The 27,603-nt window shown below is 43.1% G+C and overlaps 1 protein-coding gene across 1 annotated transcript in view; it reads left to right on the forward strand.

Annotated features, from left to right (window-relative positions):
• Positions 1-27,603, forward strand: part of LOC146860841 (uncharacterized) — a 915,295-nt gene that overhangs the window by 281,964 nt on the left and 605,728 nt on the right. The window contains exon 16 of the mRNA XM_085646176.1: positions 5,639-5,762. Within this exon, the coding sequence (XP_085502302.1) occupies positions 5,639-5,762 (124 nt within the window). The remainder of the gene's footprint in view (positions 1-5,638; positions 5,763-27,603) is intronic.

Genomic DNA, 27,603 nt, shown 5'->3' on the forward strand with positions numbered 1-27,603 from the left:
ATCCTGTTCTACTGGACCTCTTTGCAATAGTCTCTGGCATTGTGCTGCCCTCTTTGGTTACAGCCTGTAGCTTCGTTCCGCTGGAACTTTTTGTCTTCTAAAAAGTTGTTTAAGTCCGAAGGTAAAAGACTTTTCCAGGTTCCCCAGCAACCGGCTCCCTGTCGATGACGACAACCTGGGATTCCAGCTTTTCTCACAAAGAGCTTTTTCCCACCATCGTTCGGGGGCTTTACTGAGACAGTCCAGTGGCTTCCCGGCAAAGTTGAATCCTCCTTGGACATAGCCTACTACCTTGGCTCGCTGAAGTCTACCTTCTCCTGGACTTTTCTTCAAGACATTTTCTAAGCCCAAAGGTAAGCCGAGAACAGGTCTGATCTACCCTGCGCTTCATTGCAGTCGGCTCAATATTTTACTTTACCTTGATCTTGCGTGTCCAGATTCTCACAGATGGTGCTTTGATCTTTTAGATGCTATTTCCACTAATAGTTTTAAAAATTCATAACTCTCATTGTACAGATTGGATTCAATTCATTTTGGTATCATTTTATTAATTACAATTTTCTCCATTTTTCTAAATTGGTTTCAGATTTTTTTTGTGTTATGTTTTCACTTTATTTCTGTTTGTGGGGCACATAAATACTTTACACAGTGCAGCTAACTTAAACCTGACTGCATTTGTGGCAAACTGCTTAAGCGCAGGTTTATATAGTGACTCTTGTGGTTTACCCTGGCAAGGATTGTGGTTGTAGCTTGAGTAGGGTGTTCACCCCCCTCAACCCATAACCCAATTTCTCGCACTCTCCAAGCCTGGTCAACTGCAAGGGCCCCAGGTGTTCCCATTGTCACCATCACTATTCAAAATCTATGTAAAACTCTTGAAGGGCCGACTATTCCTCCTTTTCTCATGTGCACATGACGCATGAACAGAAGTCACAGGAGATGCAAACCAACTCATAACACCAGTAAAAGCCCACCTCAATACTGTTCTTACTGGGGCAAAACAACCTCAAACTAAATACCTCCAAGACAGAAATCATTGGTCCAATTCACCCTCTGTCTGCACCCACCTACCTGCCTACTGAGGAAAACAATTTCATTAAAACAAAGGTCAGAAACTTGGAATTATCTGGGACTGACTATAGCCTGGACACCCATATAGGATCAGTAGCAGCAAAATCTCTCTTCTTTCAAATGAAGATCCTAATGAAGACCTTACCATTCATCTAATCTGAAAATCACTCCACATACTACAGAGAGCCCTCAACAGTAGCCTTCCTGCCTACCAATTTAAAAGATTATAAATGATGAAAAATGTTGCAATTGACCTCTATCCATGGTCTATTTCCCATAAAAAAGAAGATACCACCACGCACTACAAAATTCACTTTTGACTTTGAGTCAACTCCATAATCACATTCAAAGCCCCAGGTCCCAGCTCTACAGCTACAAGGAAGGGTCAGCACTGTCCTTTCTGCAAGAACTAAAATCAAATAATCAGGGGCGTAGTTTAGTAAGTAAAATTCAGGGGGTGTGAACCTCAGATTTCCAACCTTAAAAGAAGTGCAGGGTGGAGGGGTAAGATGACCAGGGTTCAGGATGGATTGTTTCCATGTGGATCAGGATCAGTACCGATTGCATTAGTAATGCCTCTGTTCGGAGTGGTGCAGTGGGCAAAAAAACAGTGTGTTGGAATACTGCCCCAAGCCATTGCCAGTGTTTAGACTATTTTCAAGCATTCATCCCATTACTTCTTTGGTGTTTGATTGTCAGTAGAATGCCTGAAACTTGAGACTGGTGCAGCTTTCCAAGACTACTATTTCCAATGTTTGTGAATTCCAAAAAGTAGTATATTTGCACCCATTCAAGGAGCACTTCAATGGGTGTAGTTTTAATACGTTTTTGGTAAACCAGTAACTATAAATACTTAAGTTATGTTTAAAGGTCTTAGGGCCAGATGTATCAAGCCTTTTTGCGTTCGCATATGGGCAGAATCGCAGAATCTGCCCGTTTGCTAATGCAAAAAATGCTTTTCGGGTGTAGCAAACCCAAGTTCATGATTTGGTAACCTGTTACCGAATCGCAAAATGGGTTTGCAATTCGTTATTAGGAAGGGGTGTGTTTAGGGTGTCCCTTCCTAATACCGAATCACATTGGTATGTTTGAATGTTCTGTGACCATAAATGCGGTCACAAAACATTCGCATTTTACAACCTACTTCAAGTTGGTGGTAACCCATTCGCAAATGGGAAGGGGTCCCTTTGTGAATGTTTGTAAAAGCATTTTTAAGAGCAGGTTGTGGTCTGTGGAACCACTGCCTGCTCTTAAAAAATGGAAAGAAAATTTTTCATTTTTCTTTTTGTTAAGCATCTTGTTTTCCTTTAAGGAAAATTGGGTGCTTTACAAAAAAAAAGAATGCTTTATTTAAAAGCAATCACAGACATGGTGGTCTGTTGATCTCACCAGGCCACAATCACTGTGAATTTTGCGATTCCTAGGGGGTCGCAAATTGCGACCTACCTCATTAATATTCCTGAGGTAGGTCATTTGCGAACCCCTAGGAATTGCAAAAAGTGTACTACACACCTTCATACATTCCATTTTGCGATTTCCTAATTGTGAATCCTTGTGATTCGCAATTAGGAAATCGTAAAATGGTATTTTCATACATCTGGCCCTAAATTAGTGACATGGGAATGACAAGAAACACTGACACAGACACAGCAGACCTGAATCAGCGTCCCCAGACCTAACTACCAAATCAAAAATGCATTTGAGGGGTGCCACACACCCCCGCTGAAGATACACCCCTGCCCGTCCCACCTGAGCCTGATAGTTCTCCTTTGGAACTCATAACTATGGTCACATATAACACAATGACCTAGAGCCCGTACCCTGGGATCGCTTATTTTAAATGTATTTTCAATGCATGCTCACACTTTTGTTCGTCTCTACTACAAGAAGCCTTGATAGTAGCATTGTTAAATTGGTGCATCTGGGGAGGGCTCCATGTTTCTAGTCCTCACCTTTTACAAATCCCATTTTCAAGTGACCAACGCCCCAAGTACTAACCCTGAGTCGCAAATAGTGGAGAGGGCACCAGCAAATTAATAGGACAAGCCAGACCCGAGCCATGGGTCTGGCTTGGCTCTAAGAGTCCATGTACGAGCCAAGCCATGAACAATTTGGCATGTATATTGTGAAACAAACATAATGTAAAAATTATATACAACCTCTTCACAATTCAAAAGAGTGTATTTCTTTAAAATGCTTGAGCATTTCGCCTTAGTAGATCAGAATATATCAACGCATAGACAGACTTGCCATTAGTGAACTAAGAGGAAAAGTCAGTATTCATGTAAGCCTTAAACGTGGCCTAGATTCATATTTTAGATGGAGCAACATTACAGTCTATTAAATCAAACAAAAGAGGCGCTTGTACTGTGCACATCCTAAACTGAAGTATTTAAAAGTGCTCTCACATGTGATAATAAACCAAAAGGATGCTCTATGAACTAAAATATGTGGACAGGATCACACAATTTGGACAAGCAGGAAAATGGAATTGATTTCAGATTCCGAAATTCAGCCACCAGATGGTACCTCTGTCTCACTCTATTTCTCCCTGGTTTTATCAAAGGTCACAGTTTTGACTTTCATTCTTGGCTCACAACAGGAAAATCTGACACACAGCTAACAGACCCACGGGCATATTTACAAGGGTTTATCCCCACCAGAACATCACTTCTTTGACGTTCTGCCGATAACTGCTTTGCCTCATTTACAACGCAGCGTTAAGCCACTTAATGTGGCTTAATGCGGCGTTAAGCCATTTAACTTGGCTTGACGCCCCCTTGTTAATAATGCCCCTTTCACGCAGCACTTAGAGTGAAAGGGACAGGCAATAGGTGTTGCAGTTGACATTCCACCACAACCACCCATTGCTTTTTGACACTGCCCCCTATTTACAAGGCTGGCGTAGATATGGGGAAGCGCCAAAAATCAATCCGGGAAAATTTGGGCTTAATCTGGCACACAAAGGAGAAATGATTAATTTCTCCTCATTTTTGCTGTTTCTATGTGTGCTGCATTCTACAACATACATAGAAAAAGCAAATCGCCATTAGTGATTGTGCATGTGCAGGAAGGGACACCTTTCTGCCCATAAATAATCATTAAATGATGACGAGTTGCAATTTCTATATGTGCTGCATTCTGCAGCACACTTATAAGTTACAAATCGCAATTAGTTATTGTTCATGTGCAGGAATGGACACCTTCCTGCACAAGAACAATCATTCCCCGCAACGCAGGCACCCTTGCACTATGGTTCAAGGGTGCCTGCGTTGGCAGCTAAATTTAGCGCCAGTGCTAGAGTAAATGCAGGGGTGCGTCATATTATTGTAAATAGGCACATCCCTGCGTTTTCAGAATGTCAGAATGCGGTGTTACCAATTCTGGCGTAACACCATGATCGCCATTCTGATGTAAATATGCCACCCAGCGTCCAGACCCAACTACTAAGCCAAGAATGCATTTATCTGGGGGGTGTAATAGCCCAAACACACCCCAACGAAGCTATGCCCCTGCAAATGGTAAAACTCCATCCACCGTGGTAGTTTCGAGCAGGATAACCTCTCGACGATTCTGAGAAATAAATTCAAGAGCAGAAGAAACAAACGCTTCTTAGTCACTGACCTCTGATATCGAATTGCTTCCACGTGTCCACAGTGCACCCAATCAAACATCCTACAGAAAAAAATGCATCTTTTCTGACGAACATCATCGACGTACAAAGTAAATATCTTCCTCTCATCGCCCCCCCAAACCTGCAAATCATGGAGCTCTTACACTGCGTCCACCGTCAGGCACCTCAAAGCTATCACGTTTTCCAGCGTGTGTACGATACATATATAAGTAGATACATACATACATATAAATAAATGTCCTTGGTATTGGCATACAACTCACCTGAAAATACTGCTACAGTCTGCATTGGCTGTTAGTGAGTTTGTAGAAGATCTCCCAGATTCCAATGCCCTTTACACCCGTGCATAGGTTCTTCTAACATAACAAACATGCATTACAATTACAATATGGGATGAGGTTAGGGGGGAGAGACATTCCAAGTTGTTCTTTTCACAAAATTTCGCAAAACCTATGTCAAATTGACAAAGGTACTTCCAGTGTTTTAAGCTAAAACTGAACATGAAGGCCTGCGTTCAAAAGTCACGCAAGTTGTGGACAAGGGGCTGTTTTGAGAAAAAAGGCCTCTTGACCTTGGTTTGACTTATCCTGTGAGACATTTTCTGCTTGAGCCAGTCTCCTGTGGGTGTAATCTATGCAAAATGTCAAACCAGGGAAATACAACATTCTTGGGGTGCAAGACTTGGCTAGCTGACAATTTGAAGATAGAAGTAGTACTTTAATAAGTTGTATTAGGCCATTGGCAGTCATTGAGGTGGGTAGCCGTCAGCACAAAGTTGCACTTTTCAAGTACAAATTATTAAGCCACCTTTCAGTGGGGGCAGTCAATGTTACAAAAATAAGGGGTGACGGTGCAGATTAAAGAGCGGGATGAATCCATGAAAAAATGCATCTCCATCATGAATAACACTTTCTTTATTTTCTTTCTTGGTAGAAATGCATATATGGCTCCTGTTCCTGTAAGGACGGTAAACTCTGCATCTGTGCTGCCTTCTCGTCCTACATCAAAGCATGCAACATCAAAGGGATCACCTTGAGCGTGAAGCAGCCGGACGTCTGTAAGTGAAAGGGGTACCTACGGGGGCTTTAAAGGGGTAATAAGCAACGCCAGACCCATTCAATGGTTAACAAACTCAGGGCCTCATCTATGGGAAGTGTCGCATCGCTGGGTAAAAGCAGCCATGCAACACTTCTGAGTGCGCCCTCATTGACACGAATGATGTCTCATATTTACTGTATGACGCATCATGTTGCAAGGAAAGACAGATACGTCAGTACTACTGACGTATCTGTTGGCGCAAAAGTGGTGCATTGCTGGAGTTGTGTCGGAAGCGTGACGCAACTCCAGCAATGTTCCTTTCACAAGTGAAAGGGCCCGCGTCACCCTTACGCCTGCTTTGACGCATTGGCATCCTATAAGAAATCTTATCCATTTCACTGCGCCACTCCTTCGACCCTTTCTTGCGGGGAAACGCCCACCCTGAATACATTATACCTGACGCAGCTATAATGTAGGGCAGGGTTTATGAAGTGAGGCATCTGCCTAGATGCGTCACTTCGTAAATATGGCACAACATGCCGCAATATTTACGCTGCCGCTGTGTCACTAAAAGTGACACAACAGTGGCTCAAAAGTGACGCAGGCCTTAATAAATAAGGCCCTCGGTACTTCACTTATTGATTAAAACACCGTTGTTACTAGTGGCCTGTTCATTCTGAAAGGCCATAACGGAAGGTGCTGGCCCATTGGAATAATCAGTTCTACAGAAAACCTGCTGATGGCGGTATGCACCGGCGCTTTTACCGGCTTCAAGTAGATGGGGTCTCTGGGAGGAATATGCGGAAATCGGCGTAGTGCTTGAAAATTCCCCATGTTATTTTCTATATACTCATAATTCCCTGTATTTCCCTGCCCCCAGATTGCCGGGATGGCGAAATAAAAGGAACAAATGATTACAGGCCAATCGTAATGCAGGCCGAAGTAACCTTTAGATATGAAATCCCGCCTCTTTGGCACCCTTTACTGTTGTAAAAAGGCCATGTTTTTTTGGAATAAAGAGCAAGATTTCTCAGTAAAGAACTGTGTGTGCAGATCAATCAAGTTTTTCAGGTATAGACTGCAATGTGAGATGGTGTAAACGTAATGCAACTTAGGTTAATAAAATAGAAGTTCCAGATTCGTAAGTGAAAAAGAGCTGAGCAGGGGTGTTTGTTCAAATGTACCACCAACGTGATTCTAATACCCGCAGCTACTTGGAATCTCCTTCAATGGTATTTAGGATTTTTTTAGTTTGTAAATGTGTTCTCACCCTAATTTGCTCCCCCCATCTTATCCCTCACATGGTTATAGTTCAGAGGGTACCCACCAGCACCTTGCGAAGATTTAGTTTTATTCAAAATATTTTCGGAAAGGACATACAGTCCCATCTAACTAAGAGAGTTGTTGATGAGCACAATGCACAATTTATGAACGATGTTTTTATTTTTGTGGAATGTTTGTAATGAACAACTTTAGTTTGAACTAAACAGTGTATTATTCTATTTCAGACTTGAAAAACTGTTTAAATGTTATAATAAAATGTGCAAATAATGGCAAAATAATTAAGCCAGGACCAAGGATTATAAATATTGACCCTCAGTCTGCTCAAATAAAGAGCAGCACGATAAAAATGGCAGCCAGATTCTCTTTTTTGTAAAACTTTTAGTAAGATGGCATTTTCCTGTCCTAGCTATTTAGTACATCCAGCCTGTCCCTGGGTCACATGACTGGGTGTAGTTGTCAGTTGGACTTTCTTTACTCCTCCCAGACAACCACACAATTGCAGTATTAGGTGTGTCTGGATGGGTCCTCAACTAGTAGGGGGTGGGAGCTGGGCAACTGAAAGCTGCCTTCACTCAAAGGACTTGTCACTCCTGCATTTGTATATGCGGCCATCTTGGAGCTAGGGTCACGGTAAAGGAGGTAACTTCAAGCATTTTCAAAGGGAATTCTCTAGAAACTTCTCTTACTTCAAAGAACACACCACGTTTAAAAATTGGACCCACTCTTCAATACACATTTGGACCTGTGGAAGACTCTGCAGAAGGACTGCTGTGTTGCTTTGCTGCAAGAGGACTGCCACTGTGGTGGCCTGCTGTCCTCCTGCCTGAGTGAGGACTGGACTTGTAGCTTGAACTCAGGACTACCAGAGTGACTCAAGGGCTAGTTTCCTGACATCCTGATCAGAGCTTTAGGGACATGAAAGGCTCCAACCACGTTGAACCACCACCTGGACTCTGCCCAGTAGACCCTTGTAAGTTGGCCTGAAGGTGCAGAATTGACGCAGCACAACGCATCCTGGATGCAGAAGTTCTCATCACAGCCCACAGCACCCCTCAACCACCGCTGTGTGACGTATATCCATGCAAGACATCATATCGCTACTGCAGCTTCTTGGAACCGCCGCTGCGTAATGCATCTCCTCACACAGACCTCGCATCGCCACCGCAGTTCCCTTTGGAGCCACCACTGCGCAACACATCTCCATGCAAGGACCTCACATCGCCTCTGCTATACAACACGTCGCAACCAGAATCTAAGGTACTTTGTTCAGTGGGCCTAACTTGGTCCCTGTACCCCGCCCATTCTCCATCGCAGTCAGCCTGAACTTGTGACTTTGTATCGGTCTTGCGCAACTAGATAACCACAGATGGTGCTTTGTGCTTTTTGGTGCAATTTTCACTTGATCTTTAAAACTGCATATCTCCAGTTCTACTGATTGGATTTTTATTGTTTTGGTCTCAAATAATTGATTTAACTTTATGTTTTTTATTCACTTCATTACTGTTTGAAGTGCTGCATAAAAGCTTAATACATTGCCTCTAAGTTGAGCCTGAACGTTTTGTGCCAAGCTACCAGTATGTCCAGACGTGGGTCCCGTGCTCTCCATGCCACTGGAATCAAGCTATCCTGGCTGAAGTGGGGTGAAACCCCGAAACCAGTCCTAGGATGCTTGTTTTCAGTCCAGGGAGGACCTGGCTTGGCAGTTTGGGCTGGACTGTTGCCATGAGGCACAGGGTCAAGACTGAATTGCATATGGCTGGGTTCAAACTGGAATGCCATGGTGAGCAAAAAATCGATGGATTTAGGCCCAGATCTCTGTACAGGGGTGAATGTATGACATTGTTCTTCATTCTGTCCATCAACTGTTGTTTTTGCATAAGCTACCAGAGGGTTGGCACCGGTTAATTTGGAGTTTGCTTGTGACTTCACCCTGGCCAAATTGTGATTACTGCTGGTTTAGCGTTTTATCCCTCTCAACCAGTAACCCAATTTCTCGCACATTGCCAACATGCTGCTGAAGGGGCTCTGCCCATCAGCCACAGCTAGAGAGGTAGAAGTACATGTGATGCAGATATTTAAATTGTATGGGGCAGATTTACAAGCCCCTTGCACCATTTTAGCACCGTTGTTGCATCACTTATGAGACGCAGCGGCAGCGTAAAAGTTGCGGACCATTTACAACGTGACGCATCTAGGGAGATACGTCACGTTGTAAAGCCTTGCGCCACATTAAACCTGTGTAAGGTTTAATGTATGCAGGGTGGGCGTTCCGTCGCAGGAAGCCCCATAAAAGTGACGCAGTGAAATCTACAAGATTTCCCTGAGTCACTTTTACGTCCATGCTTGGTCAAAACCCTGCGCCTGCTTGAAGCAGGCGTAAGGAGTGACGCAGCATGATAGGCATAGGGCGCCCCTGAGCATTGCTGTAGTTGCGTCGTGCTTGCGACACAACTCCAGCAATGCGTGACTTTTCCGTCAACAGATGCGTCAGAATTTCTGACGCATCTGTCAATCCTTGCGCCATGGTGCGCAGTATTGTAAATACGGCGCATCCATGGTGACGCAAGGATTTGGCATGTTGGCACAGGGAAAGTAACGCATCTCTACAGATGCGTCACTTTCTTGTAAATCAGTCCCTATGAGTCTAAGTCTGACAGAGATTGCAAATATCCCTGGGTCCATCCTGACTTTGTTCCATTCATCATCATCCAGGGCCCAAAACCTATGTAAAAGATACTGAGTTTAGAAACAGTGGTCATTTGTAAACATCTGAATTTATGATTGGAATCCAAAAATTGTAAGACATCCAATTCGTATTAAGAAATGTTCTACTATTTTGTGTTTCCACACTTCTCCCAATAAAAATGGTACCACATGTGTGCCTGGCACTAATGTATGCGACATGACAGGCCTCAAAACACAACATGGTGACATCAAATGTTCTCCAATAAAAGTCAACTCTTGACTATGTGGGTAACTACTGAATTTAAGCCATGCCCAGCTACCATCCAGGGAATCCTATCAAACCCAGCCATTTCTGAAAACTAAATACCCAGGGAAGTCCAGTGTAGTTTGATTTGCGTGTATCCTTCTACATTTTCTTACCTTCAATGCCCTGCAAACCTAAAATTTGCCTAAAATTGCACATTTTCTCCAAGTTTGCGTGAGGGAAAGTTCCAGAATCTGTAGTGAGCTACAAAAGTCCTACCACCTAGCATTCTCACACTTCTTCTGATAAAAATGGTACTTCACTTCTGAGACTTGGCCTAGCGCCTGTAACATGAAAGGCCCAAAAACACAGTGTGAAGACATTACATATTCCTTAGCAAAATTGACCATTTTAGCAATGTGGATAGTTGTGGAATTTAAACCTGTATTCGGTCGCCACCCAGAGAAACCTAATAAACTCTAACATTACTAAAAACTGTACACACAAGGGAATCCAAGGCGGTCTGAATTGCTTGGATACCACTAACGTCTCTTACCCACAACGCTCCGCATACCTCAAACTTGTCTTTCATGCAGCTTTGCCATACCGGCTGTATTAAATCCGGCCCCTTCCAGTGTGCAGAAGTTGAGGGTGTCTGAAGATGTATTTGCTTGCCTATTCCTCAGACAGTGTAAGAATACCTATATTTAAAAACTGGGGTAAACATTCTGGGACAGACTCTCCTAAATTACCTAAAAATCACTCCCAAAAATACGAATGACTTTATGTTTTAGACTGGGCGGAGGGTACACCATCAAAACATGACACATATCCTGTGTGCCTAAACAAAAGACAATTGGCGCATGAAGGACAGATATTTGTCATTAATAGTCTATTCGTTACTATTGGACTGCTTAACTTACTTCACCTATTGGTTGTAATAGTTATATCAAAAACTACTTGAGATAGCTGTAAGTCAGGTTTTATTTTTTATTTTATCTTATGTGAGAAGTTGGCCTAGTATATGATGTCCACTAATTAAAGTGGGCACCTTGCACCAGTCCAAACAACCCTTATGGTGATTTAAGAGGTCAAAGATAACATTAGAAAGCTATCCAAGTGCTAGCTGTGGAGAGCAGCCTTCAGGCTTAGTCTTGAAGGAATATTAAGCAGCTTGTTTTACCAGAATGCAACCTTATAGTATTGGTTAAATGAAAGGAGAACCACACAGTAGTTATAAAAATGTGTATCATTATTAAATACCTCACAGTATCTGCTACACGCAGATAAACACAAAGCACACAATACTATAGCACAGAAACAATCGTAAGTAGCACTAATACACAGTGGCTCCAGGGGGAGACCAAACCATATACTAAAATAGTGGTATAAGAACCACGAATTGTAGAATCACTGGGATCCCAAGGAACCACCCCCTGTGAGTAAGTAGGGACCCCACGGAGGACGGGTACAGTGTGAGAACACGACCCTGTGCTACGTGCAATTCAATGAGAGAGTCGCTGTTGCAGTTTTACAGTTTAAGGACCCTTCCCAGTGGATTACGAACAAACCCTTTGGAACATAGATGGTTGGAGAGCCACCCCACCTGTGAATACCAAAGTAATATAGTTAACTATCCCAGGGAAGCCGGGTGCATAAGGCTGTAGAGGCGTCGGAAACCGCAGTTGTCTCAATGGGAGTTGTCAAAGAAAGCCACTTCTGGAAAGAAGAAAAGTGTCCGGTGGAACCCACAGGTGGATTCTCGATGGAAGGAGTCTGAAAGCAGAGGGGACAGAGTCTGGGTCACTCAGGAGTGACCAGGGGCTCGGTAGACAAATGCCCACCAATGTCAGGTGCTTCAGGTGTGAAGATGGAGACCTTGACTCTCTAGCTGCAGGGACCAGGAGATGTCGAGGACAACCAGGAGCCAGATACGAGCTGTGCCACAATGGATGTCGAGTGCTGAGGAGTCGGTTTCCAGCAGGAGCACCAACAAGCCTTGGCAGCGGCAACCCAAAAAGAAGGTAATGTTCTGGCCCAGCATGGACCAGAGGACTCACCACAGCAAGGGGAGTCAGGGCAAGCATGGAGCAACCAGGGGAGCCCAAGGAAAGCAGTGTTGTCCCTCAAGTGTACCCACAGGCCGAAGGCACAGGAGTTGCGAGGGGACCTCTAGCAGTTTCACAAAGTCTCAGCTTGCGTGGCACAGAGTGCGAGGAGACCAAAGTCCTTGTAAAAAATATGCGCAGAGTTTGGGGCTATCCATAGCCCAATGCACTTAGTTGGGAAAGGCCAACAAGCATATGCACTTGCAAAAGTACATGGTACAAGGGGTTTGGGTTATTCGATGCCCACAAGGGATACCGGCCTCAAACTCAGTGAAAGGGCAGCTCGACCTCAAGAAACATAGGAATCCACCTCCTGTGTTGTTGGAGCCTTCAGATGCCGCAGTAGCTCAGGATCAGCAGACCCGTCAGTTGCATTTCGTTGCCTGCGAATGCAGGGGAGTGACTCCTTCACCCCACTGGAGATACTTCAGTTGTCCTTGATGCTCCAATGGTGCTGCACAGAGCCTGTATGGTGCACAAGCACAGACGATGCTTTGGACGTAGAGGGAGACGAAGTCGGGCTCAGTCGAAATCCAGCAAAGTCCAGAGTGTTCAGACGGTCGAAGGTCAGTGGTTTCTTGATCAGAATCTTGTCCATGTCGAAACTATGGTTCTATAGCCAGGTAAGCCCTTTTGTACCAAGGGGAGAATGTTGGACAAATTCAGGGGACCCTCCCAGGGGAGGATCAGGACAGGGGGGGGGGGTTACTCCCATGTCCTTTGCCCACTTATGCACCAGAGCAGGGGCTAACGGCTCCCAGGACTGGTTTTAACTGGCCTATGAACAGGGACACCAAATGTGCCCCTCGTGCAGACTTTCAGGCACTTTGGAAGGCACCCACCCAGCTCCAATACACTAAATCCTGTCTGGGAGGTGGTCACACCTCCCTGTGACAGGATGCCTATTGTGCTGTCTTCCTCTGCTCAAGCTTTGCTCAGCAGCAGGAGGGCAGAAATGTGTCTCTGGTCGGCAGCAACCATTTTGTGCTGTCCGGGTCGAGAAGGCTGGTAGTGGGAAGACCAGGGGCCCGACCAAGCTTGCTTCTGAAGGGTGGAATCATACGGTATGGAGGCCTGATTCCAAGGTGTTTGATGCCAAACACGACATGGTTTGTTGCAGATAGCATTTTACTCGAGCATATAATGCACCTCTACCTATATGTCGGGCTGCGCCACCGACAACCTGGGAGAATGGGCTCCGAACTCTGCAGGGGTGTTCTGCTTATGCAGGGGCACCCTCTCATGTAAAACTCAGCACCCTGCCTCCAGGATTGTCAAGGCCTGCTAATGGGGTGACTAATAGGTTTTAAGTGCAGTGACCTAAAGATATAGTAAACCTATATCTAAAGCAAGTGGTGCATGCACCATCTTACACAGGCTGCAATGGCAGGCATGTAGTTACATTTTTCATGGCCTCTCATGGGTGGCATAATAAATGCTTTAGCCCATGGGAGGCCTCTGGGGTACCTATGCCCTGGGTAGATATGTACCATATACTAGGGACTGACAAGGGTACCCCAGTATCGAATCTGAAGTGTTCCTAAGTACATGACTGTTGCAAAGTCATCCTGTGCCCTGGGCACCCCCCAAGTTTTTGCTGAATGGTACTGGTGGTAACGGCCTCTGACTGACCCTGGGCTCTGCCTAACTAGGCCCAGGGCCAGTGCTATGCTGAGAGAGACACATTTAGAATACAGTTAAAACGCCTACATACTCTATGGTACACTATGTTATGGGGTACCCCTGTGATTGGCATGACCTACCCTATCAGACTCCATTAAATAATAGGGCAGGGGGATTAAAACTACCTAGAAGTCCCTAGTCCACAATAGGGAATGGCAGTTTAGAGGCCAGCAGCTTTTTCTGCACTTGCATGTGTGCACTGCTGATGCCTGAGGTCAGTTTAAAAGTAGCCCTGCGTGGCAGGACTGCTTTTAAAAAGTAAATTGTGCCCAAACTCGACTTTTGTGTTTGGGGCACTTACAAATGGATAACCTACAATGTTTTGGCATAATAGGGACCCCAGGGTCTCCTCTAGGTGTCTCAGGGGTGGGGGGTCATGTATTTATAAGGTAGATCCTTATGAAATGAGTTTTATATGCCCTGGGTTAAGTGAAATCTCACATTTCACTCCCCACATTGTGATAAAGTGCTGCTCAAATTCTACTTTGAGGCTAGGAGCACTGTGGAGGGAGGATCTGCAATATATCTACAGATCCAGAACCCCCAAAGTCTCCCCTAGTTGTTCCGTGGGGTGGGGGTCCTGTAGATATAAGCAAAGTACTTATACGTATAAAATATGAATATGTTTTTATAAGCTCTAGTGCTGGAAAACTGGCCCAACTCATTTTTTACATTACAATTTCCATGCCACATAGGTTAACATGGCAAGAGGTTATTAACTAATAACTCCTAATAGGGGAATGATAGAACTTCCATTCAAAGACTTCCCAGAATGGTGGTGATAAATCCAACAATAAGATATTGTTGAATTTCTCCTAAAATATACAGACAAAAAGTTATAAGACTTTCTTGTTTTTAGGTCCAGATTCAGCCTTCCAGTGGTCTGTCCTGATTGGTCAGAGTTAAGTGGATTAGCCAGGCTGCTTTGAAGAGGTGATAAAGAGCCCCTTGGGTTAATCCGCTCTTCTGGGAGGGCAGTCTGCTGTTCCACAGGAATGCCATGGCAGGGGGAGGAGTCATAAACCATGGTCTTCAAAGAGGAGGGAAGAAACCAATGTAATTTACAACTCTAAACTTTTCACCTCAGCCAGAGCTAGGCTTATGGAAGGAATGCACAGATGCAAGGGGGGGGAGTCTATGGAAAGTAGCCATCCTAGGGGTGTGTTTAGCCAGCTCTTGCCTCCCTGCTGGAAAACCAGCCATTGTGAATTTGGAGGATTTGGTGCACTCTGGGATAAAATAATACCACACTTTACAGGATGTGGTCATATGCTTGGGGAGTTGCCCTGCTCCCATTGGTCAGGAGTGACCTCCTTCTTGACCCAGAGAACTTGGAAAAAGTATCTGAGAGTGGCAGTCTCTCAGATCTGCTGCTTGAAACTTAAGAAAGCAAGACGTTGCCATGCTGAGAAGTTGGGTTGCAAATTCTAAGGCCTGCCCTCTGAAGACTGCACCAGCTGAAACTGCAGCCCTGTTGATTACTTTGCTGCAAAAGAACTAAAGAGTGGACCCTCTGCAAGCTACAGGTTAACAGAGCTCACCTGGAACATCACCACCAAGGATCCTCAACCTGGAGATATACCAGTGGATTTGTAAGGGTTTTGTCCTAGTGAATTGGGGGAACTGAAGTCCTCAACTTTCAAAGACCATCTTGGAGCTTCTAGATCCTTGGAGTGAGTTTGAGGCACTGTGGGACCCCTTGGCGAACTTCAGGAAGAAGTTCCAGGAGAACTTTAGAGCAACTTTGGAAAAAGGCTCCATAAGGGGACCGACTCAACCTGGTCAGCCAAGCCGCCTGCCCTCAACCGCGAGCCGGCCAAGCCATCAAGGTTCATCCCACTAAAAGCTCCGTACATCCAACTTCCAGAGTTTGACCGGGAGTAGAAGAAATCCGAGGCCAGCGAACCCTCACCGAATCCGGCCTGGTGAAGAGCATCGAGGGACCCCACGAGAAAAAGCTCCAGAAAAGTTTCTAAGTCCAAAGGTAAAAACTGTGACCGGGACCTACCGCGGGTGATAGCAGCTCAGGGCTCCATCACGGTTGGCTTGAAACTTTGACTTTTGAACCGGTCTATCGCGACCAGATATCCCAACATGGTGCTATATGTTTCTAAGTGCTATAAAGTGATACATCTTTAAAAAATCATATCTCCGGTTCCCTACATTGGATTTCTTTTGTTTTGGTGTCATTTAAAAGATAAAAATATTTCCTATGTTTATAAATTGGTGTTGGATTTTTATATTGTGTTGTGTCTTAATTGTTTACTGAATTGGTGTTTTTAAATGCTTTACATACCTGTCTTTGAAATTAAGCCTGCCTGCTCCCAGCCAACCTACCAAGGGTTGAGCATGAGACTAATTTTCTAAGACCTATTCTGAGACATGTCATTTGTTAGTGGCCTTATTGCCAGTGGCAGACCTACATTTGCCCCTACCAATAATCCACTTTCCAACAATGACTTAACACTTTAGGGAGAAAGCAGATAGACCGGGGTCCTGATTAGCAGGATCCCAGTCAGACTAGTTAAATACAGTGAAACATCAAGAAAAAAGTGAGGGTAACCATAAGAAGCAGATCTTATTACCAAAAGTAACATCAAAATCCAAACCATTTAATGATTGGCGACAAACCGAAGACCTGCTGACCTTCAGGAGACAACTCAAGACCTGGCTCTTCGACCAATAGCAGCATCACCCTCTCCCCCCCCCCCCCAGCGCCTTGAAACCCTCCCGGGTATGTAGTGCGCTTTACAAATTATGTGATTGATTGATTGATGGTTACAGAAGGAAATCAAAGATTACAAAAAGTATACACTCTTTTCTTATATATTTTTTCACAAAGAATACTGGCGCCCCAAGTCCTGTTTAATGCTGGGTCCATCTTCTTGGTCGTCCACATGTGTATCCAATTAGCACCACAGTCTAAAATCCAAAACCTACATAATGTTGTACCTAGACTGGTGTTTCTTATAAAAATGTTCCTTTACATTTCTTGTGGACCCCTTTTAGGAGAAAGTTGATGCATTTCAGCCTAATGAATTCTGGCCTCCTCAGGTCTATACAAGGTGAGTGCTTCCTTCAATGGAAAACATAAAATCAACAAATATCCTGTATCAGTATGGGTATTACCAAGACAAGCACATGTATATTAACAAAGTAAATGCTTAGGTGTGAAAATATATATCTACAGTGCTGGAAGTATATTGGAGTTGTATGCGGTAGACGATTCAATACACTCGGTAAGTACATGGGGATTCTCTAGCAGAGGTGTTCTGATAAATGGAGGGCACTAGGTAAAAATAGCATCCGTGTTTGTGCATATGGCAACAGGTTGGAGATGCATCCAGTAAAAGTAAAGTGAGGATCATTGTAGAAGAGGTGTCCATCCCCATTGATGAATAATCGAGAGACTTCGTCAATGATTCTTAAGTACTTGCGCCCTTGCCAACAAGAGATGGGAACATTACTGGGGCCGTCTTTCGTATAGGTATGCCGAGCATGTAATCTCTCCAGGTTTCTTGCCAGTTGTGAAATTAGAGTTAGTCCCTTCCCTGACTGAGACATTTTGGGAGTAAGCACTGGTTGGGTTTCACAGGCAAAAATCTCACAATGCATGAAAAGGCATGTGGTCACATTGCCACTCTTTCTAGCTTGGTATTTGATACAACTTCATCCCTACATCCAAAAACTTGCGGCTAATTAATTTGTGGGCACATAAGAGCATGGCTTCTATTTAATGTACACTATGGATGTCTTTACTGGACATGAAAAAGAAATCTTTTTGGGCACTGCACCGGATATATTTTCACATTTAAGCATTGCCTGTATTAATATACATGTGCTTGTCTCTGTGATACCCATACTGATGCAGGGTATATGTGGGTTTTATGTTTTTCCATTGAAGGAAGCACTCACTTTTTATAGTCCTGAGGAGGCAAGATTTCATTAGGCCGAAATGCGTCGACCTTCTCCTGAAGGGGTCCACAAGAAAGGTAAAGGAACATTGTAACAAGAAATACCAGTGTAAGTACAACATTATATATGTTTTGGATATCAGACTGTGGTGCTAACTGGATACACATGTGGACGGCCCAGAAGATGGACCGGGCATTAAACAGGTTGTGGGCCGCCAGTGTTCTTTGTGAAAATAATATGGGGAAAAAGCGTAGACTTTTTGTAATCTTTTAATACCTTTTGTAATCATCGAATGGTTTGGATATTGACACTACTTTTAGTATTAAGAGAAAAAAAAACTGTCTTACAGCAATCTCGGGTAGTTTTTGATATAACTATTAGAACTTATAGGTGAAGTAAGTTAAGCAGTCCAATAGCAACTAATAAACTCTGATGACAAAATATTGAATACAATCTATCCCTTGTGGGCTAATTGTCTTTTGTTTAGATTGATTTGCCCAAGACATAGAGGGTTATTTGGGTTTCCAACCTTTTATATATACATATCCTGTATACTGGCATGTTCAGTGCGCTGACTGTAATGCACTTGTGATATGGCCAAAAGAACATCCACCTTGTTTTGACAGTGAATTAAGGTGCTAAGTAGCCACAAGCAGGACTAATGTATCCATATTTACTGGAGTTATTAAAGACACGGTGGCTCATGTCTCCCTCAGGAAGAAAAAATCTCTGATAACAGTACTTCTTTCCAAATTAGATGGAACAATTTGAAAACCTATTCAGCTATGCACGTAATGGGCCATGGAGAGTATGTATACATGCACAGCCATTTGGGGCAGATACTACCGCATAGTCTGCCTGCTCCACTTCAGTTTGTTCCCCAGAAATGTGGTTTTGCGTGGCACAGAGTTAAAGAAGTTAGAAAATAGGGGCCAGGCTGAGATGGCCAGTGGGTGGAGTAAAGTCTACTCTCCAGCCACTTTTCTTGTTAAGCGCAAACTCTGCATCAGCGATATCGTTGACTCTTTTGCTTTTTTGCAGAAATGTGGTCGGCAAAGTGCTGATCCTTCAGCCATGCAACGTCCTTCACAATAGATGAAATTGAAGCTACTGCTTTTACAGCAGTGCAACTTTTAATAAGAGGCAACTCAAAGTCAAAGTAGGACCTAAGTCTTCCCGTGATGGTCTGCCGATAGACAACATATGAAATGTATGTTGCCAACTGGATCAAGTGGGTAGCCACCTTCATGTGCTAATTTTATGGCTCAGTCATTACATGGTTAAAGAGTCTGGTTATTTTTATTCACTCCACCCATGTACGTTTGCTAATCAAGCATACAGGTGGGCTTTGGGACTTCAGTCAACTGACTCTAAACTGTCACCAGAGAAGTGCTCTCCTTGTGGCGTGTAATGAGCACATATATTTCCCTCCTATCTGAGAATTTGACAGCAAGTAGTTTGTTGCAACACAACTCACTGCACCAGCCTTTTTAGAGCTTCTTACAAGCTCCTGACGAAATCCGTTGTAGTGCTGTCAAAATGTACCACAAGCCACAGTGCCAGCTTTGTCCAGCTTGCTGATCAGCTGGACTCCTGTATTGAAATTGTCCACACATAGGTTGTAAACCGTATGAAGGAGTGATTGTGGAAGCTCTAATACAATCTTCTCACTGATTACTAATGTGGCAGGGCAAGCTATAGGATTTATTGTGGAGTCCTTCACTGGATATACGCTCAGGCTGTATATATAACCAGTGGGGCTCTGGTACAACATGTACTTCTTGGTGAAATAATAAGCTCTTTTGCTTGGTATGTACTGCCTGAACAGCAATCACCCTTTGAATGGGATGAATGACACGTCATCTGCTATATTCGTCCCAGGAGTGCAAATCTATAGAATCTTTGTAGACAAATGGTATACATTAGGAAGAATTCTGAATAATCTGTCATGATCTAGGTGGTCCTAGGGCATTTCTTCAGAATCACTGAATTGAAAAATTTGTCTTTGCTCATGACCAGTGTAAAGCTGGGTATTGCCCAAACCCTACAAGTAGACCAGATGGACTGTATGCTGGTTTTGAGCACTATTCCCATGTTGCGCTTGAGGCCATGATATTTTTTAACTTTGCAAGTGAAGTAGGAGTCCAACGAGTGCCAACATGCTCCTTCAACAACTGCTCTTCATGCAGATTAGTTTGATGCACAGTTACCTCATCATCTAGAAAAAGCTAAAAGTTGTCAATTAGTAAAATATTGCAGTATTGAGTTTATAGTACGTATCTACAGTGAATTGAGAAAAATGTGGCTGAACTAAATTGGGGGGCTGCCAAGTGATCACTCTCCTTTTCCTCAGCATGGTATCAAACTACACTTTGGGCTGGGACGCTGTATCATTGTCTCTCAGCTGCATAGATTGTGCTTGTAAAGGGACATTACATCTGCATGGGCAGGTTTCTCAGAATCAACGAAAGACGAATCATCATTGTATGCAACTCTACCAACTGAAAAAATCACTTTCAGATTGTGTTCCTTGACCCTCTCCCTCAGGTGCTGTCCCCGGTATGAGACAATGCCACAGGGCGCTCCCCCATTATTTGAGTAGGTCCTCGGAAGCAGTCATCCAAAGAGACACCATCTCTATTTTCTATATAAAACTTTCTTCTTCAAATACTATGTGCCACAAAGAATGCAGAGCTACTCTTAATAATTAATATTATGCGTTGAATTTAAACTTAAAGAATGCAATGTTGTGAGAGTGTAGTAAATTTTTCTAAGAACAATAGTCTCAATAAAAAGAGAAAATCATGTATGTGACTCCACACTGTGATGTGAAAACACTTTTCCAAAGAAGATAAAAGAGGAAAAAACAAACAAAGGGACTTTAATTTGCAATACACCCAATAATACAAAAGCACATTTTGCCATAGGTATTCCTTGTGCCATGAAAAACGCATTTGTGTAACAGTGTGCTTCTTGTGAAAGATCAGGGTGTGGGTGACTCAGAATGAATTTAGCCACATGCACCTCTTCTTCCGCCCACCACAGCTAAGAGCAATGTGTCAGTCTACTTCAGCCATCGATCAGTTACTGTGCCTTCAAATTTTACTTCCAACCTCCACTGTATACATTATGAGGCTATGAGTGATACCACTTCAGCCACTTGTCAGTTATTCAGCCGTCCACATTTTGCTTCTGCCCACCATAAAACAGGGCAATGTGCGAGCACACTTCAGCCATTGATCAGTTATTGTGTGATTCACATCTTACTTCCACCCACCACATCATATATCATGAGGCAAAGGCTGAGCTCACTTTAGTCATTGATTAATTATTCAACCATTCAGATTTTGTTTCCACTCACCGCTGCCTTTTAAATGTCCTATTAATAGCAAAATGTAATTAGCTGAGTAAATGATCAATGGCTGAAGTGGGCTCACCCATAGCCTTCATTATCAGATTGCTACTGTGGGCTGGTGGGGAGGAGGGGTAGGTGCAAACATGCCCCTCGGCAGCAGCAGTGAAGACAAAATGGGGGCCAGATTTGCCCACCAGGTAAGGGAAATTCTCAAAATGTTATTACATCCTCATGGGGTAGGGTTGATCCATGCCTGGAGGGTCAGACCCCACAAGAAACAAGACATAACTGGAGTCAAGTGGGATCCTTGATTATGGATTGCCTTGCATTTGTTTTACAGGAGCAGGGATCTGTTTGAGAGAAACATTACTGGAAAGGAAAGGGGAGATTATCCCCTTTCCATTGATGCCTCCCCCAAACATGAGGGTGCTTGTTTGGGGAGTATCCCATCAGACGCTCACAGAGCTGCTCTCTCCTGTTCCTAGTGGCGTTGTATTCTGCAGTGTGATAACATAACTGATAGGCAGAGGAAGGGGCAAGGGCTGACGTGGAAGTGATTCCGCGCTGGCCCCCATAGGTTGTCACATGAGGGAGGCCTCAGGTGTGAGCACCAGAGGTTCCTCCACGTCCCTCTCACGGAAATACTAAGCACTGCAAAGGTAGCACAGAGGTCCTGAACGGATCATCTTACCACCAGAAAGGTTAGATAGTCTTGGCCCCAACCTTAGAATGGGTAGGATGAGACGCATTTCAGGGAAAAGTTTCAAATGCTTGGTGTGTGGTTTAGTGATAAAAAAAAAACATAGGCCAGGAATGAGGTACCGAACTGGGCTCTAGTAATTACATCAGTAATGCAGTACACTGGTGGCTGATTGGTCAGTACTGGGGGTCATGCTGTGTTATGAGACAGATAAGTGCTCACAAGGCGGGTTGGGACAGGTAACGTGGTACTGTGGCATCACAGCTATCTTAGTAACCATTACTATGGTTACTGTCGCTGTATGCCTCTCAGTGGATGTTCTAGTTCTAGCTGCAGCAGTTAGAGACAAGGCATCCTGCTGAGTAGATGGTACCTGCTTGCTCTAGAAATAAATTTACTTTATCCAACCATTTCTGACTGGAGCATCTTTACATTTTGGTGACTTCGGAAGGGATACAAATTCATTAAGGACTTACAAGGCTATATCTTACAAAGCTACATTCTCATCCTTCTTGAATCCTGAAGAATTTTTTTTTCTACTTAGAGCAGTTGTGGAGCAAGCAGGAGAGGAGACTGCTCAAAACCTCGGAACCGTACAATCTGTATGCCGTTTCACAATTAAGGAAATTTCCAGTTCATTAGAATTTTCAACTTTAAAAGAAGTTTGTTCGTGAATACTACCAACAAACTATCCTCAAGTAATTTATCGCTGCATACAGCAAGAATACGGATTTTAATGCTGAGCTGTATGTATACTGCTGGATTAAAAAACAAAACATTACTGCTCTTGGAAATAGGTAATTTTTTTTTTTCTGAATTGCCGTTACCTACCAAGAGTGACCGTTGTAGCAACTTCCTTCGGCCGCATCTCTCGAGCGGTGGTGACGTTCTACCTCCATTGTGTCACCCGATCTCTTCAGCTCCAGAGACATCATTCGAGGAGAGGAGACTCGTGGAATCCATTCCAGCCGACGTCAGCTTCGTTCTTCACCAACTGACACATGCAGTGAGACGCAAGGAATCTTACAGGCTTCCGTCGAAGCGAGACAAGCTCCGTCACAGCATACATGTCATCACGCAAGGTCACGCAACGTGACCCTTGCGTGGCGGCCATTTTGTTATCCTTGGTTGCCAAGCAACACACACACCGAGGATTAGTACAGCAACTCTAGTGTTCGGAGTCTTCAATCCACCAGAATATTTTGAATTTTTATACGGGAACAAAATTGGATGCAATCTTTATTGATGCAGCGCTCTCAGGCAACATATGGTACTGTGAAACATTCATTTTCTAAGTTATTTCAACTGTGATATGCACTCCATTTATGATTGTGCATACTTCTACTCACAACAACTAAATACTTACTCAATACTGTATATTGTACACACTATTCGCCTTGAATATATATATATATATATATATATATATATATATATATATATATATATATATATATATATATATATATATATATATATATATATATATTACCTACTGGCGGTCGCCAGTAGGTAGTTATAGTTAGGACCACGTTTCCATAGGAAAACCTCAACATTCTATTTTGAATAACTTTGGCGCCGGTCGACGAATCCTCGCGAATTTCTCAAAATAGGTGGGGCGCTACGCTCCGCTCCTACCCTGAAAGTCTCGGGGGGATCCGTCAAGCGGGGGCTGAGATAAAAGGGGGGTCCCAAAACGCGTTTTTCCCATGCATTTTTCCATAGGACCTTTAGAACGAGCTACAGCCCGAACGGCTGAACAGAATTACTCAAAATTTGGCAGAGAGGTAGTCCCTATGTCAAGGAAGTGCCTTTTGTAGGTTTGGTGTAAATCTGTTCAGTAGATTCTGAGAAAATAGCCTTTAAATCAATATATATATCTGAGCCCGCTTACGGTACGCTTACCGTACGCTTACGGTAAGCGTACGGTGGCGTGCGCGAGCGCGATTCTGATTGGCTCTTAGATCTTAGTAAACATTCGAATCGGCCGAAACCAGGAAGCGGCGGCCGCCATTTCGTGAGTTTCACTCAGAAAAAAAAGAGTGAAAACAAGGAAAGGGGGCAATGAGGAGAGTTACAGACCCCCTAACATTTGTAAGGGGGTCAAAGAAGGACAGAAAAGTACAAAAAAAACATTTATTGATTTTAAAAAAAATCACGGGGTACGCGTACGGTAAGCGTACGGTAAAAAAAAAAAATAAAAAAAGAAATGAAAATCAGATTTAAGTGTTTAGATATTAGGGGGCTCTAAAAAGAGCCGTTGTGTTTATGAAGTGATTTTTTAGTGGTACCTACAAGTAAGTACCGATGCAGAGTCTAAGGTTCAAGAGGAAGACTCTGTTCCCTTCATCATTGAAGTGCACACCATCTCCTCTATAAATGTCTTGCATGTCATAACGCAAGTTGTTGTGGTAAATGGCACCCATACCATAGTCACGGAGGAAAGCAGAAACATATTTGTTGACGTGCTTTCTTGCTTTGTCAATCTGTGGACAGAAATGATTGGACCAGTTCCATTTTTGCCTTTGGCATATGTTGGAAAACACAAAGGCAGTTTTAGGGAAAAGTGTAAACAGTTGTGCAAAGGTGTCCTTCATAAGCATTTCCAGACCTACCCCAGTCAAAGTGCCTAGGTCATTGCCACCACAGTGCACTATTATGAGGTCAGGGTGTTGGATTTGAATGAAGGATTTCACCAATGGCATCAATTGGTGCCACTTTAACCCTCTCTGACCAATCCATTTAATGTCTACATTTGGCAAAGCAAGGTCTCTCACCATACCTGTTTTCTCTGCAAACTTTTCACTCCAGAAGACATAGCTGTGCCCTACAATCCACACTGTGAACATCTTCAAAGGAGAACTGGATGCACTCAGGAGGTGTCTTTCAGTAGAATGGCAATATGAAAAGAAAGACAGTTTGGAAATGGAGGCATACATATTTTTTTCAAAACAAAAAGAACTGATTGGCTGTTTCATACCATTCTAGAATAAAAACTAGGCTGTATGTGTAAATTAATAGAAGCATGTTTTGTATTGGTACAAAAAAATGTGTAACCAAAGAACAGTACTATGGATTTGCTGTTAGGTTTGAAAAGTCAAGCACTCTTGCTCTGTGGAATTGAAACATTGTTTGGCGAACTTCTGACCTAACTCAACACAGCAGTGTTCCATGAGCTGTTGCTATGGTAGCAGGCAGAAGTCAAGTTGGGGGAAGGGTACTAGGCAGAAGTCAAGTTGGGGGAAGGGTACTTTTGGAAAAGGGTTGGTTTTCAACCAATAGAAATGTGTGATTACATTTGAAAAAAAGGGGGAAGCACTGAGATTTGAAACTTCCAAGTATATGTGTGGAAAAAAAGAGGGAAAGTTTGCCATTATCTGGTTCTGCTGAGAGGAGAGAGGTGAACACAACAGAGATCCTGGCTCTGATAATCTGCTGTTTGAGTGTCACATTTCTTTCACAACTAACTAATTTTAAAGGTGAGTTTACAGTTTGAGAGGGGATGTATGTGGTAACTTAAGAAATGAATAATAGAAATGGGAATTGTTTTTGTTGTAGTTACACATGGTGGTTTCATAATGTGTCAGTCTGTAAAAGTGATTTTCACTTGCCCCGAAAAAAAAAAGAGCAGTAAGTGTGCTTTCAAATTGGCAAAGAAATTTCGTTTTGGGACTAATGTGAACACATGACTCTGTGTGCAGAGAGGAATTATAGGCAGAGATTTATTGCGTCTTGCTCTGGTGATTTCACAGTTGCATTAGATGGAAAGGGGGAGCGAATTTTTGGGGGAAGAAGCAGAGTCTTAGCACACACCCATGTGCTTGCCATGTATAGTCATGCACAGTATTTACAAGCGAGTGGGGTTTTCAGGTTTCAGTCTGTAATGCAAATACATTCAGCATCACTAAGGCTGGTTGCCCTTGCTGGAGTGTAGGCAGTCTCCGAGAATACACATGGTGGTGGTCTGAAAAAACAGTTTGGACATGTGCATTTAAATAAATCAAAAAAAGTGGTTTCATAATGTGTCAGTCTGTAAAAGTGATTTTCACTTGCCCCGAAAAAAAAAAGAGCAGTAAGTGTGCTTTCAAATTGGCAAAGAAATTTCGTTTTGGGACTAATGTGAACACATGACTCTGTGTGCAGAGAGGAATTATAGGCAGAGATTTATTGCGTCTTGCTCTGGTGATTTCACAGTTGCATTAGATGGAAAGGGGGAGCGAATTTTTGGGGGAAGAAGCAGAGTCTTAGCACACACCCATGTGCTTGCCATGTATAGTCATGCACAGTATTTATTTGAGATATAATATTGTGATTATACTTCTGAAACAAACATATCAGACGGTATTTTAAAGAAATAAGTATTGGTATTAGATGATATTTTTTTACAATATTATGCATTTCTATAATGTTAAGTTTAAGTAAAAAAAGAATCAGGGCTTTTTTAATACAATCTTTGTGATTGGTATTTTTTTTTGCCCGCTGTAAAATGATGAATGCAATTGCTTTCACAATTTATAGTGAAATGCAATATATTCTGAAAACAGCAAAAATAAGGCAAAAATATTTTTGGGAAAAAAATGTAAATATGTGTACTGTATTATAAAATGTTTTAAAAATATTAATACTTTTTTCTTTTTTTCCAGATAGATATAGAAAATTTTCGAAAACTACAAACATTTTTAAAACTATTTTTTAAAAAAACAAATGAATAAATATTTTTTCAGTGAGTATGGTAAGTCAATAATAATAATTGTAGTCTCTCAAGGACAATGTAATGTGATAAATGATTTTTAGTGTTTTTTTTTAAAAAAAAAAAAAGTACGCGCACCGTACGCGTACGGTAAAAAAAAATAAAAAAAAGTTTTTAAAAACATATGTAAAAAAAAGATGAAAGATAAGGTTGGCTCTTAAAAGAACCGTTGTGTTCATGCAGGGACAGAGGAAAGAAAGATTGGGAATATTAGACGGTACGACAAGTGTGCTGATCTATTTTACTGTTCACCAGGGAAACACTGGTCTCCCTATAAGTAATTAGATCATGACAATGGGCGCACCGTACTTCAACCCTCGCAAACCGAGGGTTAATTTCCAGAGGGCCAGCAAAAGGAGATTCTCCCCCCACAGATGAAGGGCTCACCTGACCTGCAGAAGAAGGAGTCAGCCCTGCAGATGATGGTCCAGGCTGAGCTGCTGTGGATGTACTGGCTCGTCTTTCTGAAGAGTTACCTCCAAAAAGATGACCATGTGTCCTTCTGTGTACATCCTGGAGGTGTCTCTTCATGGTGTGATTCCCAAAGGAATACTTCCTGTCAGGATTACCTCTAGAAAGTACACGCTGACACAGCCTGCAAGTAACTAAGGGTGCATTCACCTTTTGCTGGCCTTCAGGAAAAGTAAAATAATCCCAAACATAAGAAGGCTTTTGTTTCCTCGCTCTCTGCCTCAAGACAGTGCTGCTGGTGCTAGCCTCACTCTCAGAAGGGCTCTGCTGTTCTGCCATCGTATCCCAAAGACAAACCAGCTCCTTCTCCCAAGGGATCACAAGCAGAAATGAGGGGAATGGGTGTGGTGTAGGAGAGTTCTAGAACTGAAAGTAGTTTCAACCAATCAAAAGTTGTGTTTCATGATCACATGACCTACCGTACGCTTACGGTACGCTTACGGTACGCTTACGGCAAAAGTGCGCATGCGCGTAAAAAAGACACGCGCTTGCGCGCATGCGCATAACAGTCACTCCCCGACACTTCCGCGTAACGTGCGCGTGTGGCGTAAGCGCGCACGCGTCCCACGCGCAGTACGCGCGGCTACGCAAAGTGCGTAACTATACGCAAGCAGCGTAGAAAGATTACGGACGTTGCGTAAACCGTACGCTTACCGTGAGCTTAC

This window comes from Triturus cristatus, chromosome 3_1, assembly GCF_964204655.1.
Source record: "Triturus cristatus chromosome 3_1, aTriCri1.1, whole genome shotgun sequence".
Classification (NCBI taxonomy): domain Eukaryota; kingdom Metazoa; phylum Chordata; class Amphibia; order Caudata; family Salamandridae; genus Triturus; species Triturus cristatus.